The 14,755-nt window shown below is 53.3% G+C and overlaps 1 protein-coding gene across 9 annotated transcripts in view; it reads left to right on the plus strand.

Annotated features, from left to right (window-relative positions):
- Positions 1 to 5,516: 5,516 nt before the first annotated feature.
- Positions 5,517 to 14,755, plus strand: part of ABO (ABO, alpha 1-3-N-acetylgalactosaminyltransferase and alpha 1-3-galactosyltransferase) — a 44,439-nt gene continuing 35,200 nt past the window's right edge. For 3 of the 9 annotated variants that reach the window (XR_005983091.1, XR_005983090.1, XM_041725010.1), the window contains exons 1-3: positions 5,531 to 5,668; positions 6,579 to 6,901; positions 14,356 to 14,428. Coding sequence is in view for 6 of the 9 variants with exons in the window: in XM_041725010.1 (XP_041580944.1) it covers positions 6,676 to 6,901; positions 14,356 to 14,428 (299 nt within the window). In the remaining 3 variants the exon portion in view is untranslated. Of the gene's footprint in view, positions 5,669 to 6,578; positions 6,902 to 14,355; positions 14,429 to 14,755 lie in introns of all 9 variants that reach the window. The other 6 variants (XR_005983089.1, XM_041725004.1, XM_041725007.1 and 3 more) reach the window with 5 other exon arrangements.

Genomic DNA, 14,755 nt, shown 5'->3' on the forward strand with positions numbered 1-14,755 from the left:
GGAAAAACAACATATGGAGGAAATAGTTAACAGAAGGATTGAAGATATCAGACAAGGGGTGCCTGGCTGGCTCAGTCAGTGGAGCATGTGACTCCTGATCCTGGGGTTGGGAGTTTGAGCCCCACGTTGGGCGTAGCCATTACTTGAAAATAAAATCATGGGATCCCTGGGTGGCGCAGCGGTTTGGCGCCTGCCTTTGGCCCGGGGCGCGATCCTGGAGACCCGGGATCGACTCCCACGTCGGGCTCCCGGTGCATGGAGCCTGCTTCTCTCTCTCTCACTGTGTGCCTATCATAAATAAATAAAATTTAAAAAAAAATAAAATAAAATCATTTAAAAAAATACATCAGACAGCTCAGAGAAAGAGTGGAAGAAAAATAAGTCATCACAGAAATAAAGTTAGAAGCAGCACATGAAAGAATAAACAGTCCTAAGATTTTATACAAGAAGAGGCATTGACAAAACACAGGAAATGAAACAGGATAAAGCATTAAGAAAGTACAAACAGAAATTCCAAAGTATTGAAAAACACACCAAAGAAAACCAACCAAAGCTAAAGGTCCTTCAAGGCTATAAAAAGCAAAACAAACACCTTCACAGAGTAAATATGATAATCCTTCCGTTCCCTTATCAAAGGGAAAGAGTTTCCACCTGGACCAAAGAAGCCCGAACTCAGTAATGTGTACAAGGAACACACTTTACAAAGATGTGATGCAGATGGGCTCACAACCAAAAAGTTCCCAGGGAAACCGGATGAATGCAAAGAAAAAGTGCCCAGGCTGTGTCTGCGGCACCTGTTGCCATTGACTTCAGGGATTAGAACCCTGGTGGGTGGGGGGGTGGGTGGGGGGGTAGGCAAAAAGACAGGCTTCTTAAGACAAGTGGCATTCTCAACAGGGCTTCGGTAGGTGTGACTGACCGGCTACCAAACAGCACATCATTAATGTGCAAAATGCAAGGAGAGATGGGCCGAGTCGGCGTCAAGCTATTTGTGTCTGTTCATTTACATCATCTAGACACAAAATAATACTGAACACTGAAGTGACAGGATTTCCCATTCAGGTGTGATGTGTATATTGAGAGTGGACGGTACAACTTTTCAAAAACTCACTGGATGGTCACAATTAGAAATGTCCACAAATGGGGATGCCTGGGTGGCTCAGTGGTTGGGTGTCTGCCTTCGGCTCAGGGCGTGATCCCAGGGTACTGGGATCAGGTCCCACATTGGGCTCCGCACAGGGAGCCTGCTTCTCCCTCTGCCTGTGTCTCTGCCTCTCTCTGTGTGTCTCTCATGAATAAATAAATAAAATCTTTAGAAAAAATAAACTATCTGTTCTCTAAACTTTTGGGTAAGATTCTGTAAAATTCTGCACCTCATTTTATTTCATCATTATTATTTTTTGCATGGCAGGTGTAACTCTGGAAATTTTCTCCATTTCCTTTATGAAAAGCAGTGTGCTTTAACCTTCTCTCTCTCCCAAAATCAGCTTTGCTAGCAGACAGTCAATTGCTGAGCCACCCAGGTGCCTTGAGAACAGATAGTTTAAAATCTGTTTAAATTGTTCAGAAAATAGAACAAGTATTGCTTCTAAATTACTTGCATTAATTGAGCATAATGTTGGTAGTGACACACAACAAACAGCACAAAAGAGAAAAAAGTCCAGGGCGACAGCGCGTAAGGTCTGGCCAAGCCTGTTGGGCGAGGAGGGCCCCAGCGTCTCCCTGGTTCCTGGAACAGGGCCTGCCACGTCGCTGGCCACCACCACCAGTCATTGAGTACGTGAACATGGACGCACCAGGTCCTGTTGGGGGCACAATGCCAAGATGTCTTATCTTCCACCCGAAGTCCCCATATCCTAGAGGGTGCACAAAGCACCATTCAGCAGTGTGGGGAGGGCTTCCATGGGGCGGCACCCAGTGCACTACAGGGGAACTGAGGCACGGCTCCTGACACGGGCTAGTGGTGTTCAGGAAGACCCCCCCAGGGGAGCAACGCAAGAGGGAGAGCCAGTTGGACGTAGCTGCTGTAGCTGATCTGGGGAGGGGTGTCCAGGCAAGTCAGGGGGTGGGAGAGGAGCATATATTCTGGGGGGTAGGCAGAGTTTGCTTTGGTGAGACTCAGAGCAGCAGGTGACAGAAGGTGGGCCAAGCCGGGAGGGTCTTGATGGGGGCAGGTTGTGTGTGGTCTTGGGTTGTTTTTTCTGTTTTTTGTTTTTAGTTTTTAAAGATTTATTTTATTTATTTGGCAGAGCACAAGCAGAGGGAGAGGGAGCAGCAGACTCCCCACCGAGCAGAGAGCCCAACGCGGGGCTCCGGGATCGTGATCTGAGCCGAAAGCAGATGATTCACTCACGAGCCACCCAGGCACCAGGTTGTGTGTGTTTGACAGGATTTCACGTCTAGGATGATCTGCACCCAGGTCCCAGGTGACCCGAGGGGTATGGGGAGAAGGAGTGAGTCCCATCAGATGGGAGTGCTCCTGGGTGACCTACGTGTGTGAAGCTGGGGCCGAATCCTGAGGCAGTGTTGGTGAGTGCCTGATAGATTGGGGCAGTGGGTGGTAAGAAGGCCCTTGAGCAAAGACTGGATTGAGCAGACGGGCCCTGGGGAAAGGCCCAAGTCGGGGGTGGTGGCTGCAGGGGGCAGGAGACAGCTCCAGGGCCACCTGGGAATGAGGCCCTCCAGTCTGCAGGCAGAGGCAGTAGGAAGATGAAAGCAGGTTTGTCAAGCCAGTAGAGCAGGGAGGAGGCTGGGAGGGAAGTAACTGGAATGTGGCTGAGCTGCTAAGGGGTCATAACCCTGGGTAGGGCTCCCTGCCAGCTGTGCCTGGGTCACATCTCCCATGTTTCCCTTAGTTCCTGTTGGGTCTGGCTCTGCCCCACCTGCCCCCTGCGCTGGGGACTTTGGCCCAATCTGACCTGGTAACACGTAGGGGGCCCAGTCGCTTCTCCTGGCCTGGACCACTGTTGTTTCAGCCTCATGGTGCCACACGGTGGTCCTCGGACCCTGACCTCGGGCTGGAACCTGGGGGCCCTCGCCTGCATCGCCCAGGCCTGTCTCAGTGTCCAGCCCCCACAGGTCCTCATGCAGTCTCCCCATCAGACATGCAGCCCTCAGGCTCAGCAAGGGAGTAGGGGACCCACCGTCTCCCTCACCCCCTGGTGCCTCAAAGGCCAACATTGCCCCAGGGCAAGGGGAGTGCAACCAGGAACCGGGAGCCCAGGTGGCTGGGGTCTGGGAAAGATGTCCTTTGTGGTTTATGAGCCAGTGGTAGGAAATAAAGCTGATTTGTGAAAATATTAGGACAGGGGCACCTGGGTGGCTCCCATCTGTCAAGCATCTGCCTTCATTTGGCTCAGGTCATGATCCCGCGGTCCTGGAATCGAGACCCTGTGTCGGGCTTCCCATTCAGTAGGGAGCCTGCTTCTCCCTATGCCCCTCTGTCCTTGTGCTCTCTCGCTTGCTCTCTTTCAAATAAACCAATAACATCTTTAAAAAAATTAATCAAATTGTTAGGATGAAATTAATATATTATAAAACTAAATGTTTTAAAAGCGTACAATTCAGTGGCCTCTAGTCATCCACACTGTTGTGCAGCCACCATCATTCTCCTCAGGACATCCCCATCACCCCCAAAAAAGACCCCCTGCCCATTAAACAGCCGCTGCCCATTCCCTCCTCCCTCTGGCCCCGGCACTCACGACCTGGTTCGGCTGCACAGAGTTACCTACTCTGGACAGTTCACAAAGGGGAATGACAGAATGTTGGCCCTGGGCCCCAATCCTTTCACTGAGCAGAGTTTTTTGAGATCCCTTCACAGTGGCATCCATCAGGACCTCATTCCATTTTACAGCTGAATCATTTTCCATTGTGTGGACAGACCACATCTTATCTGTCTGTTGATGGGCTTTTGGGCTGCTTCCACCTGTCGGCCATTGAGAACCTGCTGCTGTGCACGTATGTGCACAGAGACATGTTTCAGGAGGTGTTCTGAGTCCCTATGGGCTGTGCCCAGGAGTGGAGTTGCCAGGTCCGCGGCTTGGGGGGAGCCGCCAGAAAATTTTCCATGGTGGCTGCACCATTTGACATTCCCACCAGCACAGTATGAGGCTCCAATGTCCCCAGTCTCACCAGCATTTGTGATGTTCCCGATTTCTGACTGAAGCCCTCCCAGTGGGCGTGAAGGAGTAGCTCATGGTGGCGTGGACTTGTGTTTCCTTGAGGACCGATGGTGTTGAGCAGCTTTGCCCACATGTATTGACTTCTCAGGGTCTTCTTCCGAGATGCGCCAAGTCCTTTCCAGTTTTCAATCGGTTGTCTTTTGTTGAGATGTAAGAGTTCTCTATACATTCTGGACATTAGACCCTTGTCAGATGTGATTTGCAGGTGTTTAAAAATGTCATTATATATATATATTTAAATATTTATTATTTATTTTATTTATTTATTGAATATTTATTATTTATTATATATATATTTAAATATTTATTTATTTATTTATGATAGACATAGAGAGAGAGAGGCAGAGACACAGGCAGAGGGAGAAGCAGGCTCCATGCAGGGAGCCCGATGCGGGACTCGATCCCGGGTCTCCAGGATCGTGCCCTGGGCCAAAGGCAGGTGCCAAACCGCTAAGCCACCCAGGGATCTCATGTCTTTTATGTTTTATAAATATTAAAACAATGTTTTTAATTGCTTAAGCTCATATTTAGGGCACAGATCCATTTTGAATCAAGTTTTGTGCACAGAGTGAGGTAGGTGTGAGGGCTGATTTGTATGCTGCTTCTCCTACCGCCATGTCACCCTGACCAAGGACCTCTCTGGGAGCAGCTCTGCTCCCCTGCCCTCGGCGGGATGGGGGCCTACACATGCCTTTGGGAAAGCATGTGGAAGGGCCGTCTCTCCATCCCCCAGGGCTGGTACCGTGGCTGGTTGGGCGTGGCAGTGTGACATCCCCACCCTGTCCCACCTGGTTCTTCTCCCCTCCCCCAGGCCATGTGAGAGCCTGCACAGAAAGTCTGCGCAGGAGGACAGGGCCAGACACGCGGCTGTCCTCTGCCTCTCCCGCTCTCTGCAGCGTGCTGTGTTCAATCCCTGAGTGGGCCCCCACACCCCAGTGTGCCCTACTCCGGGCGACACCCTCTCCCAGGCCTGCATGTCGCTCAGCTTTCTCCCAGGGTGTCAGAAATCTCTGGAACCTCCCCTCTAAAGAGAATTGTGGGACACAGAAGGCGTCCAAGACCATGGGGCATTTTGAGGTTGGGTAGATGATGTGCCGGGTGAGAAAAGCAGCTTCCCCAGGCTGGAGACAGAGTGAGGAAGACCAACGGCGCCCTCCCGGGAGCCGAGGTAGGTGGGAAACACTGCCCCTGTGCCAGCTGGGCAGCCAGCCACGGGCATCAAGCTGAAAAGTCTGTTTTTTGTCATGGGACTGCCCCAGCTGCCCACCCCTGCCAGACCTGGGCGAACCGGAAGCCTGCTGAGGTTCCTCCCACCCAGAGGGCTGGATCCAGGCAGGCACCAGGACTTTGTTCCTTGGGCTTGTCTGGCTCTGAGCCTAAGGTCTGAGCAGCACTTAGCTTCTGAACTGTGCCCTCTACCTCCTGCCCCCGCCGTGTGCCCAGAGCACCTGGCTTCTGGGGCCCCAGGGGAGCCATGGACCCCAGAGGTGAGTGGGGAGGATCCAGGGCTCCAGGATGGGCCTCTGACCATCTGGTCGGGGCTCCCCAGCCACAGGGAGCCAGGGTCCAGACCCCGCAGGGTGGGGACAGCTGGGGCGAGGGCAGTGGGGAGGGCCTGGGGGCTCAGTGTGCCCCTGTGCTGTGGGAGGGGAGGTGGTCTTAGGCAGGGTGATGGTGGCACTCAGGGAAGAAGGACAGATAGGATGTGGCTGGAGCAGTTTTGTATGGGGGGCAGACCTTTGGAGGAAGCATCTTGACTTGACATACAGAGCTCCCTGGCTAGCCCTCTGCCAGCCCTCCTGCCCAGGCCTCCTGCCCGGTCTCCTCTCCTGGGCTCTCTTCTCTGTACTTATCTGGTCCCCAGAGGTCAGAGTGGAGGGCCCAGGAGGGGATTTCCTCCTGCTGGGACGTCTGCCTGTGGGAGGAGGGCCAAGAGCCGTCCCAGGAGCTCAGAGCTCAAGCACAGCCAATGCTAGGAGTGGGGCCCTGGGCACCTGCTGGGGATGGGGGTGTGGGGAGGAGGCCGGGAGAGAGAGGGAGGGAAAGAGGAAGTAGGCTTCGGGGAGAGGAGTTTCCTGTGGGTGCAAGCTGGCTCCCTGATATCAGTAACCCTGCCTGTGAGGCTGGCATCTGAGGGCAGAGGGGACAGAGGGAGGGCGAGGGAGGAGAGGGGAGCTGGAGCCAGGAGGAGGGCCCCTTCCTGCCTCCACCCTGCCCTCCCAACCGGGCCGGGATGGTGGGGGGGCTTCACTTCCCCATGGGGTGGTCTTTACCCCTCTGGCTGAGAGATGGAGGCTTCTGGGGTCCCTCGACCCTCTCCCCCTGCCTGGCCATCTCATGCCACCTCTGCTGCTACCTGGCAACAGACCAGCTCAACAACTCAGTTCTTGTCAGCAGGACCTGCAGGCCCTAGGCCCAGCCCCTGCGGCCGTAGAGGGGGCAACCCCAGCAGAGTGGTGAGCGCTGGGAGCCCCCCACTCCCCGACATGGGAGCATGTGCCCTCTCTGGGTGCCGGCGCCACAGCACAGCAGCAAGTACACCTGCTCTGAGCTCCTGCCTGGGACTGCCCTGTGCCCAGCTGCGCCTCCTCAGGGACCAGGAGGGCAAGGGTCTGGCTTTCATGTGCATCTACTGAGGCCCAGGACCTGGCACTGTTTATTTACCCTCTCATCCGTGGCACTCTGCTGGGGGCTGGGACACTGTGCGATCTCATGCAGAGGTAGGTGTGAGGGCTGATTTGTATGCAGCTTCCCCTGCCGCCATGTCATCCAGCAGAGCATGTGCCCAGCCTAATGGACATGAGATGGGCTATGTGGGTCCAGGTCTCCTGGGTGCCCTCACAGCTGGGCTCAAACCCTAGGTCCTGGAGTCACCCCTTCCTTGACCAGAGGAGAAAAAGGAGTCCTGGGGGCCCAGGGAATGCTCTGGGCTCTGTTCAGCCCCCTGCCCTGACTGCAGGAGGAAGTGGCCCTGAAGAGACCGTTGGAGGGTCCAGGGAGATGAGGACAGAGCCCTGGAGGCCTCCCTCCCTTTTGTCCTGCCTCCTGGGACAGGGCCGGGCTGGGTGGGGTCCCTGCCAGAGCCTGGGAGGAGGCGTAGAGAGGCCAGGGGCTTCCTCGGTCACTTGGGGAGTCAGGCACACATCTCAGAAGAGAAACCAGAGACAACAGCCACTGTTTTCCTCATGTTTAGTCATTGAAATTCTTTCATTGATAAGAGGCCTCCAGCCTGGCCTGGCTTGGGCTTGGGCCTGGAGCAGGCCTCCCTGAGGGAACCCGCCTCGGATGGGCTGAGAGGATGCACCGGGCTATCACAGTTTACTTCTGCCCTCGTTGTAAAGTCTTCTGACCTAAGCAGAGACCCCGTGTGGTTGGGGGTGGTGAGAAGGGCCCTCCTAGAGCCCAATCCCAGGCCTAGGAGGCACCAACACCAGGGCAGAGTGCAGGGTGCTCCTGTGATGGCAGCGCCCCCGACATGGGCCTGAGCTCAGGGTTTCCTGGTTCCCTGGAAGGTGGTAGGTCAGGACCCGGTGGGTCTCCTGGGGCAGACATTGGCTCTGATGCCAAGCTGCTCAAGGAGAACCAGGCTGGCAGCCCCAGATGTGGCTGTCCCACCTCCTAGGGATGCCGCTCTGTTAGAGGCCTGCAGGCAGTGACACGTCTGGTCTGAAAGTCACACCCTGGCTGGGTGCCCAGGGCTTCCCAGTGTGCCCAGATCTTCCCTGGTTTTAGCACTCCAGACTACCCTCCGGGGCCTGGCGGTCCAGCTTCTGGCCCTCTGGGATGGCTTCTCTTCTTCCCAAGGCCCTTGGTGACCAGGTCCTTCCTGCTGCTATGGTTTTGCTAGTCCCTTCCCTGGATCTTGCTCATCTGCTGTGCCCCTTGGGCCTCTGCTTCTTGTGTGCCCTCTGGGGGGCCTGCCAGCCCCAGTGGACCACCACCCTGGTGCTCCAACCTTTCCTGCCCCACTTCCCTGTGTGGGGTGTGCATGCCCTACATGCTCCACATTGGGAACAGGCCAACCCAATCAGGGAGCTAGTGGCCCTTTAGGGTCACCCAGGCCAGCCTGCCCCGTGTCAGTATGGGGGATGTAGAGGGTCAACTGGAAAGTGCCAGGACCCGGACCGGGCCCCAGCCTGGACTACGGGCCACTGTGCTGTACACGGTGTGGGCCAGCAGTGTCCCATCCTCAGCTGTCTGGTGAGCTCCTAATGCGTGGGGCCACTGTCTAGATGGGGGGCCAAGAGAAGAGTCAGAACACACGGCACCAGCACCCCTGGGTCGGGTGGAGACCATGCGGGTTATTGGGGGAACTTGCCAGCAGAAAGAGTGGAGTGGTCCAGTCGGCACCCAGTAGCCTGATGCCAGCTTCTCGCAGGGCAGGTCAAGGGCAGGTGTACTGTGGACACTAGGTGTCCCCCTTGCCCCCAGCTGGGTCCAGGTGAGACGGGGGGGGGGGGGGGGCTCCCCACATCAGGAAGCCGCCTTGCTGGACAGGGGCTACCTGCAGCCATTTGGCCAGCGCTAGCTCCGGGGCAGGGGAGCCTCCAGGCCAGTCCCACTCGCCTGCCTGCCCTTCTCATAATATGTTATTGTGATATAATGCGCACAAGATGGAATTTACTGTTTTAACCAAGTTTAAATGCATAGTCTAGCGGCCACAAGCATCACACTGCTGTGCAAGTGTAACCACAGAGCTCTTCCATCCCCCCCAAACCGAAGCCCTGTCCCTGTAGAACACTGACCCCCATCCCCGGCCCCTGGCACCCACCGTCCACTTTCTGTCTCCAGGTCCCTGAGGGGCATGGATTCCTGAAGGTTCTGTCCCTCCATGACCTCCCTGTTTCAGTCATCTCTTGTCCTTGGAGCCCGTTCATGTTGGAGCCTGGGACTACCTTACCTTCCTTTCTAAGAATATTCCATGGGGCGGATGGAGCATGTCTTCTCTGCTCCTGGGTTCCTGGTAGGACCCTGGGACGCTTCCCATTTTCAGGGAATAGCGCTTGGGAACATGCAGAGACCCAGCCCTGGAATTGCTGAATCATATGGTAATTGTACATTTAATTTTGCCTTACTTCCTCCCCCAGCAGGTGGACCCGCATGTGGAAGGTGTGGCCAAGGAGGCGTGCTGCTGGGTCAGGGTTGGGGTGGGAGGAAAGGTGCCTCTGAGTTTCCCAGGCACCCTGGTGTCTGGCCATAAGATGGGAAGAATGCCCCACTTGGGGTGTGGGCAACAGGGACCCACGGTCCTACTGGGCCGTGAAAGGGTTGATGGGCCTTCGGTGGGGAGGCCCGTGGGGCTCAAGTCTCCTCGTCCTCGGTCCACGGACACACAGGTAAAGGCTAGAGAATGGCGGGAGGGGGATGACAGTGTAGATGCCGTAGTTCATGCTCCTGGCACAGTGGGGACAGAATAGAGGCCGGGACCACACCTGAAGCCTCGGAGGATTGTGCTCCTAGGGAGGTTGGGCAGGTGCAGCCAGCTGACAGGCCAGAGGGAGCAGAGTTCACCTGCGCCGAGGAGCTGAGTGGCCAAGGGCAGAGGAGAGAGCGCCAGGTTAGGAGGCAGGTATCCCAGAGCCAGCCAGCCAGAGGGGAGTCCCGGGGTGGTTGGAGTGACAGGCTGGGTAGGGAGGGTGAGGAGAGAATGGGAGGAGGTGGGGAGGGCATGGGGATGACCATTCAAGCTGCTCTCTACAGGGAGGGGTGAGAACAGGGTGGGGAGAGAACGCGGAGGGAATGTCGGTAGAGAAATCTGAATGATGCACGGACCTCACGCTGGTCTTTGGTGCCCTCCTCTGGTCCTGGCCGCTGCTCCCAGCTCACCTGGCTCAGCGCCCACTTTACCTGGGCAGCCAGCCAGCTCCCCGTGCACACCTGATGAGGGAAATCAGGACCGTGGGGACAGTCTTTAATGTGTTGCTCTCACTATTGATAAGATCAAATGTCTTTAACGTGGTTATTGCTGCATATCATTTGCCCTTTAAGCCAGTTTGTGGGGCACCTGGCTGGCTCAGGGGGTGAAACATGGGGCTCTAGATCTCAGGACTGTGGGTTCAAGCCCCACCTTGGGTGTAGAGATTTCTTAAAGATAATATCTTAAAAAAAAAAAAACCAACTCACCAGTTGCTCTTATTTATTAAATCATAGGAAGATATTATCCTAAAGGGTTTGGGGCTTTTTTGTGATATGAGTTCCAAAACATTTCTTTAAGTTATTTATTTGATTTTGTTTGTGGTTGTCTTTTCAACCATGCGTCAAATTATTTTCATCAGGTCTTGTTTATTTGTCTTTATTTAGGGCTTTTGAAAAAAATCTGGGGCCACACTTAGGGTCTTCCCCTCTCCCAGACTGAAAACATAGGCTCTTTCTTTTGTTCTGGTGTATTTACAGGTTTGTCTAATTTTGTTATTTGTAGCGGTCAGTACATTTGCGGGGTACTGAAGTCAGAGCTGATGCCTCAGGGTCTGATGGAGAAGGGTTGCCTTGCATGGTGTCTGCCAAGGCCTCTGCGGGCTCCCTGCTCCCCGCAGTTACTTGTTCTGAGTTATTGCTTGTCAGCCTTTTAGGTGTTTAGATAAGCATAAGAATATACAGAAGTGCTGTTCTGGACTTTATTTGGAGCTACCCCACCCCCCATGCCTTGAGCGCTGGGCTCTTCCTTAAAGCCACACAGGGAGCTGAGTTGGCAGCTCGGCAGGTGACCTCTTTCAGCCTCTAGTGCAGAGCACTGGCCATTTCCAGGCTTCTGCTGGAAACAAAGCCACTAAGAACAACCATCATCTTCTGTGTGGGCAGGTGTCTCCGCAGTGTAGACCCTCACCTGGGTTTGCTGGGTCAGATGCTGAGTGAGTCTGGCTCAGGGTAAACACGGCCAGATGTCCCTCCCTGTGGAGTCTGGTCTCTTTCTACCCCTACCGCGGTGTTTCTGAGCCTCACCCCTCCTGGCTGATGACCCTGTAAGGAGGAAAATAAAATTGAATTTATTTATTTATTTATTTATTTTATAAAATTGAATTTAAATCGCCCCTAAAGGGCAGCCCCGGTGGCGCAGCGGTTTGGCGCCGCCTGCAGCCTGGGGTGTGATCCTGGAGACCTGGGATCAAGTCCCACATCAGGCTCCCTGCATGGAGCCTGCTTCTCCCTCTGTCTGTGTCTCTGCCCCTCTCTCTCTGTGTCTATGAATGAATAAATAAAATCTTTAAAAAAATAAAAATAAAACATAAATAAATAAATAAATCGCCCCTAAAGAGAGATGCACCTGACTGGCTCAGTCCGGAGAATATGGGACTGTTCTTGAGGTCATGAGTTCAAGCCCCAGGTGGTGTAGAGCCTATTTAAAACAAAACAAAACAAAAAAAACCAAAAAAATTTGTCCCTAAAGAAAAAATATTAAGGAGTAAGAGTTTGCTGGGTAAAGTTAAGCTTTGGAAAGCCACAAGTCATCAATGATCAAGTTTTTTTTTTTGCATCCTCAAAAACCAATTTTCACCTTCTCAGGGGCGGCATCCTGACCTCCCGCTCCCTGCTCCTCCCCCTGCCTGGAGAAGGCTAGTGCCACCCAAGGTGTGGACAGGAGGGATCCCTGGGGCACCTGGAGAGCCCAGGGCAGGCGCAGGCATGTTGTTGGCATTTGGTGGTGAGAAATAGTATCTACTGTGGCTTTTTTTTTTTTTGACCAGCTCCAAGAATAATTGACTTACAATAAACTACACATATTTGAAGTGTGCTGTTAGATAAATTTAAACATTTGCATACACACATGAAACCATTACCAAAATCAGATAATGAACCCCCATCCCCCCCAAATGTTCCCTCTTCCCTTCTACAATCCATCCCCCTCTGCCTCACCCCTGCCGTATGAGGCCACATACGTATGTTGGCCCCTGCCGTATGTTGGCCTTCCATAGCTACAGACTAGTTTGATCTTCTAGAATTTCACATAAAAGGAATCAGACATTAGCCACTCCTTTCATGCCCCCATCTCTCAGTGTAATTACGCTGAGATTCCCCCACGCTGGTGAGTGTATCCACAGTTCATTCCTCTCACTACTGTCTGGACACACGTCCACTGGCCGATCTACTCATTTGCTGCTGGCCATCTGGGTGGTTTGCAGTTGGTGGCTATGACCAGGGAAGCTGCTGTGAGCCTATGTGTTAAGTCTTTGTGTGGACACACTTTTCTTTCTCCTGGAATGACTGGGTCACGCGGTGGGAAGTGCCAGGCTGTTTCTCAAGGGGGTTGTATGAGATACATCCCCACCCCGAGCATCTGAGAGCTTGGTGCACCACGTCTTCACCAGCATTTTGTGTGGTCAGTCGTTCTAATTCCAGTAGATGTGAACTTGGGACTCACTGTGATTTTTTAAAAATTTTTATTTATTTATTCATGAGAGACACAGAGAGAGGCAGACACAGGCAGAGGGAGAAGCAGGCTCCACGCAGGGAGCCCGATGTGGGACTTGATCCCAGGACCCCAGGATCATGCCCTGAGCCAAAGGCAGGCACTTAACCACTGAGCCACCCAGGCGTCCCACTCACTGTGATTTTAATGTGCGTTTCCCTAAGGACTGATGCATTCTGTGGAACTCTGGCCATCTTTGTATCTTCTTTAGTGAAGTGTGTGTTCAGATCTTATATGTATCTATGAGATATATATGGGTAGAGTTTGTTTTCATACAACTGAGTTTTGAGACATAGCTCCTTTCTTCCATATGTGGTTGGGAAAGAATTTTTTTCTAGCCTGATTTGTCTTTTCATTCTCTTAATTGTGACACTCAAATAGCAGAGGTTTTTAGGGGTCCCTGGGTGGCTCAGTGGTTTAGCGCCTGCCTTTGGCCCGGGGTGTGATCCTGGGGTCCTGGAATCGAGTCCCACATCGGGCTTCCTGCATGGAGCCTGCTTCTCCCTCTGCCTGTGTCTCTGCCTCTCTCTGTGTGTCTCTCATTAATAAATAAAATCTTAAAAAAAAAAAAGCAGAGGTTGTTAATTTTGATCAAGCCCAATGTATGCATTTTTCTTTTATGGACATTGCTTTTGGTGTTGTATTTTGATTTTGTTAAGTTTATTTATTTAAGTGATCTCCACACTCAACGTGGGGCTCGAACCCACAACTCTGACACCAAGAGTCACGCACTCCACCAACCGAACCTGCTGAATGCTCCTCGGTGCGTCACATTTTCAAACCTTGGCCCAGTCCATGGCCACGAAAACTCTTATTTTTGCATACATCTCTGAGATGACCCATTTGGATACATCCCTGGGATACATCACATTTTCATACCCAGAGGGAACAGACATGTCTGTCTTAGACCAAGGGAAATCTTTGGTAACAGTTTTTGGGCTGCACCCAGGTGTCTGCATGCACAGTGTTTTGTTTCTCGGTCCAGCACTTGGGGCCCCAAACACATTTGTGATCAATGAGATTCTGGTTGCTAGGACATCAGACTTGGGTGTCTTGGCTGTCACGTGGTGGGTGGAGGAGGCCCTTTATCAACGGTGGGTCTCACTGCACCACCACCTCTGCTAAGTTTCACCAACACGTGCAGTTTTGCTTTCTTCCAATGTGCACCTTTTCTGGAGAGCTGCTCCCTGCCTCGGGCTCTCTGGCCATGGCATATTGTGTGTAGCTCCCCCTGTGTTAGGGCTCGAGGCGTCCACGGGGTCTGGAATCCCCTCAGTGGAGCTGGGTTGGTACACCCTTGTCTGCCACAGCCCTCACGTGTCTTGTCATCCACACTTTGCCAGTCGGATTGTGGCTGCGTTCCACCTTATTCTGCATCCCTTGGGTCAGGTCATGATCTAGGGTCCTGGGATGGAGCCCTGCTCAGTGGGGAGTCTCCTTATCCCTCTCCCTTGGCCACCCCCTTGTTTGTGCATGCTCTCTCTCTCAAATAAATAAAATTTTTTTTTCTTTAAAAAAAGAGTTGACCCATTCCCTCAAGACTTGTCAACAAGGAGGGGCACTGGGGCAGGTACCCAGGGACTGTAGGGTTAGGCTCAATGGGATTATGTCTCCAGGAGAGGTTGACCCACCTTGTCTGTGAGTACAGAAGAGGGAGGGGGCGTTCAGCTGGAGCTGACATGAGCCCATCACTGGCCAGTGCCCAATTTTGACCTCAACAGGGTGACTTAGGTAACCCAACCCTGAATAACTGAGACTTCCTCTCCACAGGCTTCTGGGGAAAGAGTGCCAGCCCCTGGCTGTGCGGCTTCCTGCTCTTTGCTGCCTGCCTGGGCTTCTACAGGTAAGGGGTGGGGGATGATCCTGGGGACCCTATGGCAGGTTGGGATTAATTATGGCTTATTTGACTGTAGTTAACAAAACCAGTGAGGGTTGGCCCACAACAATGATCCCAGAGAAAGTGTGACCAGCACTGTCATGATCATTTTGCACATGATGAAACCAAGGGAATGTGGTGGTATCCCAGCCTCACTCACCCCACTTCACGGGGGCACAGACTCCCAGCCAGCCCACTGCTCTGCTCCCCAGTGGACATTTATAGGTGCCAGGGGTGTGGAGGGCCTCAGCCTGTTAGAAACACCAGTTACCTCAACATACGGAACTCCCATCA

Source organism: Vulpes lagopus, chromosome 12 (genome assembly GCF_018345385.1).
Source record: "Vulpes lagopus strain Blue_001 chromosome 12, ASM1834538v1, whole genome shotgun sequence".
Taxonomy (NCBI): domain Eukaryota; kingdom Metazoa; phylum Chordata; class Mammalia; order Carnivora; family Canidae; genus Vulpes; species Vulpes lagopus.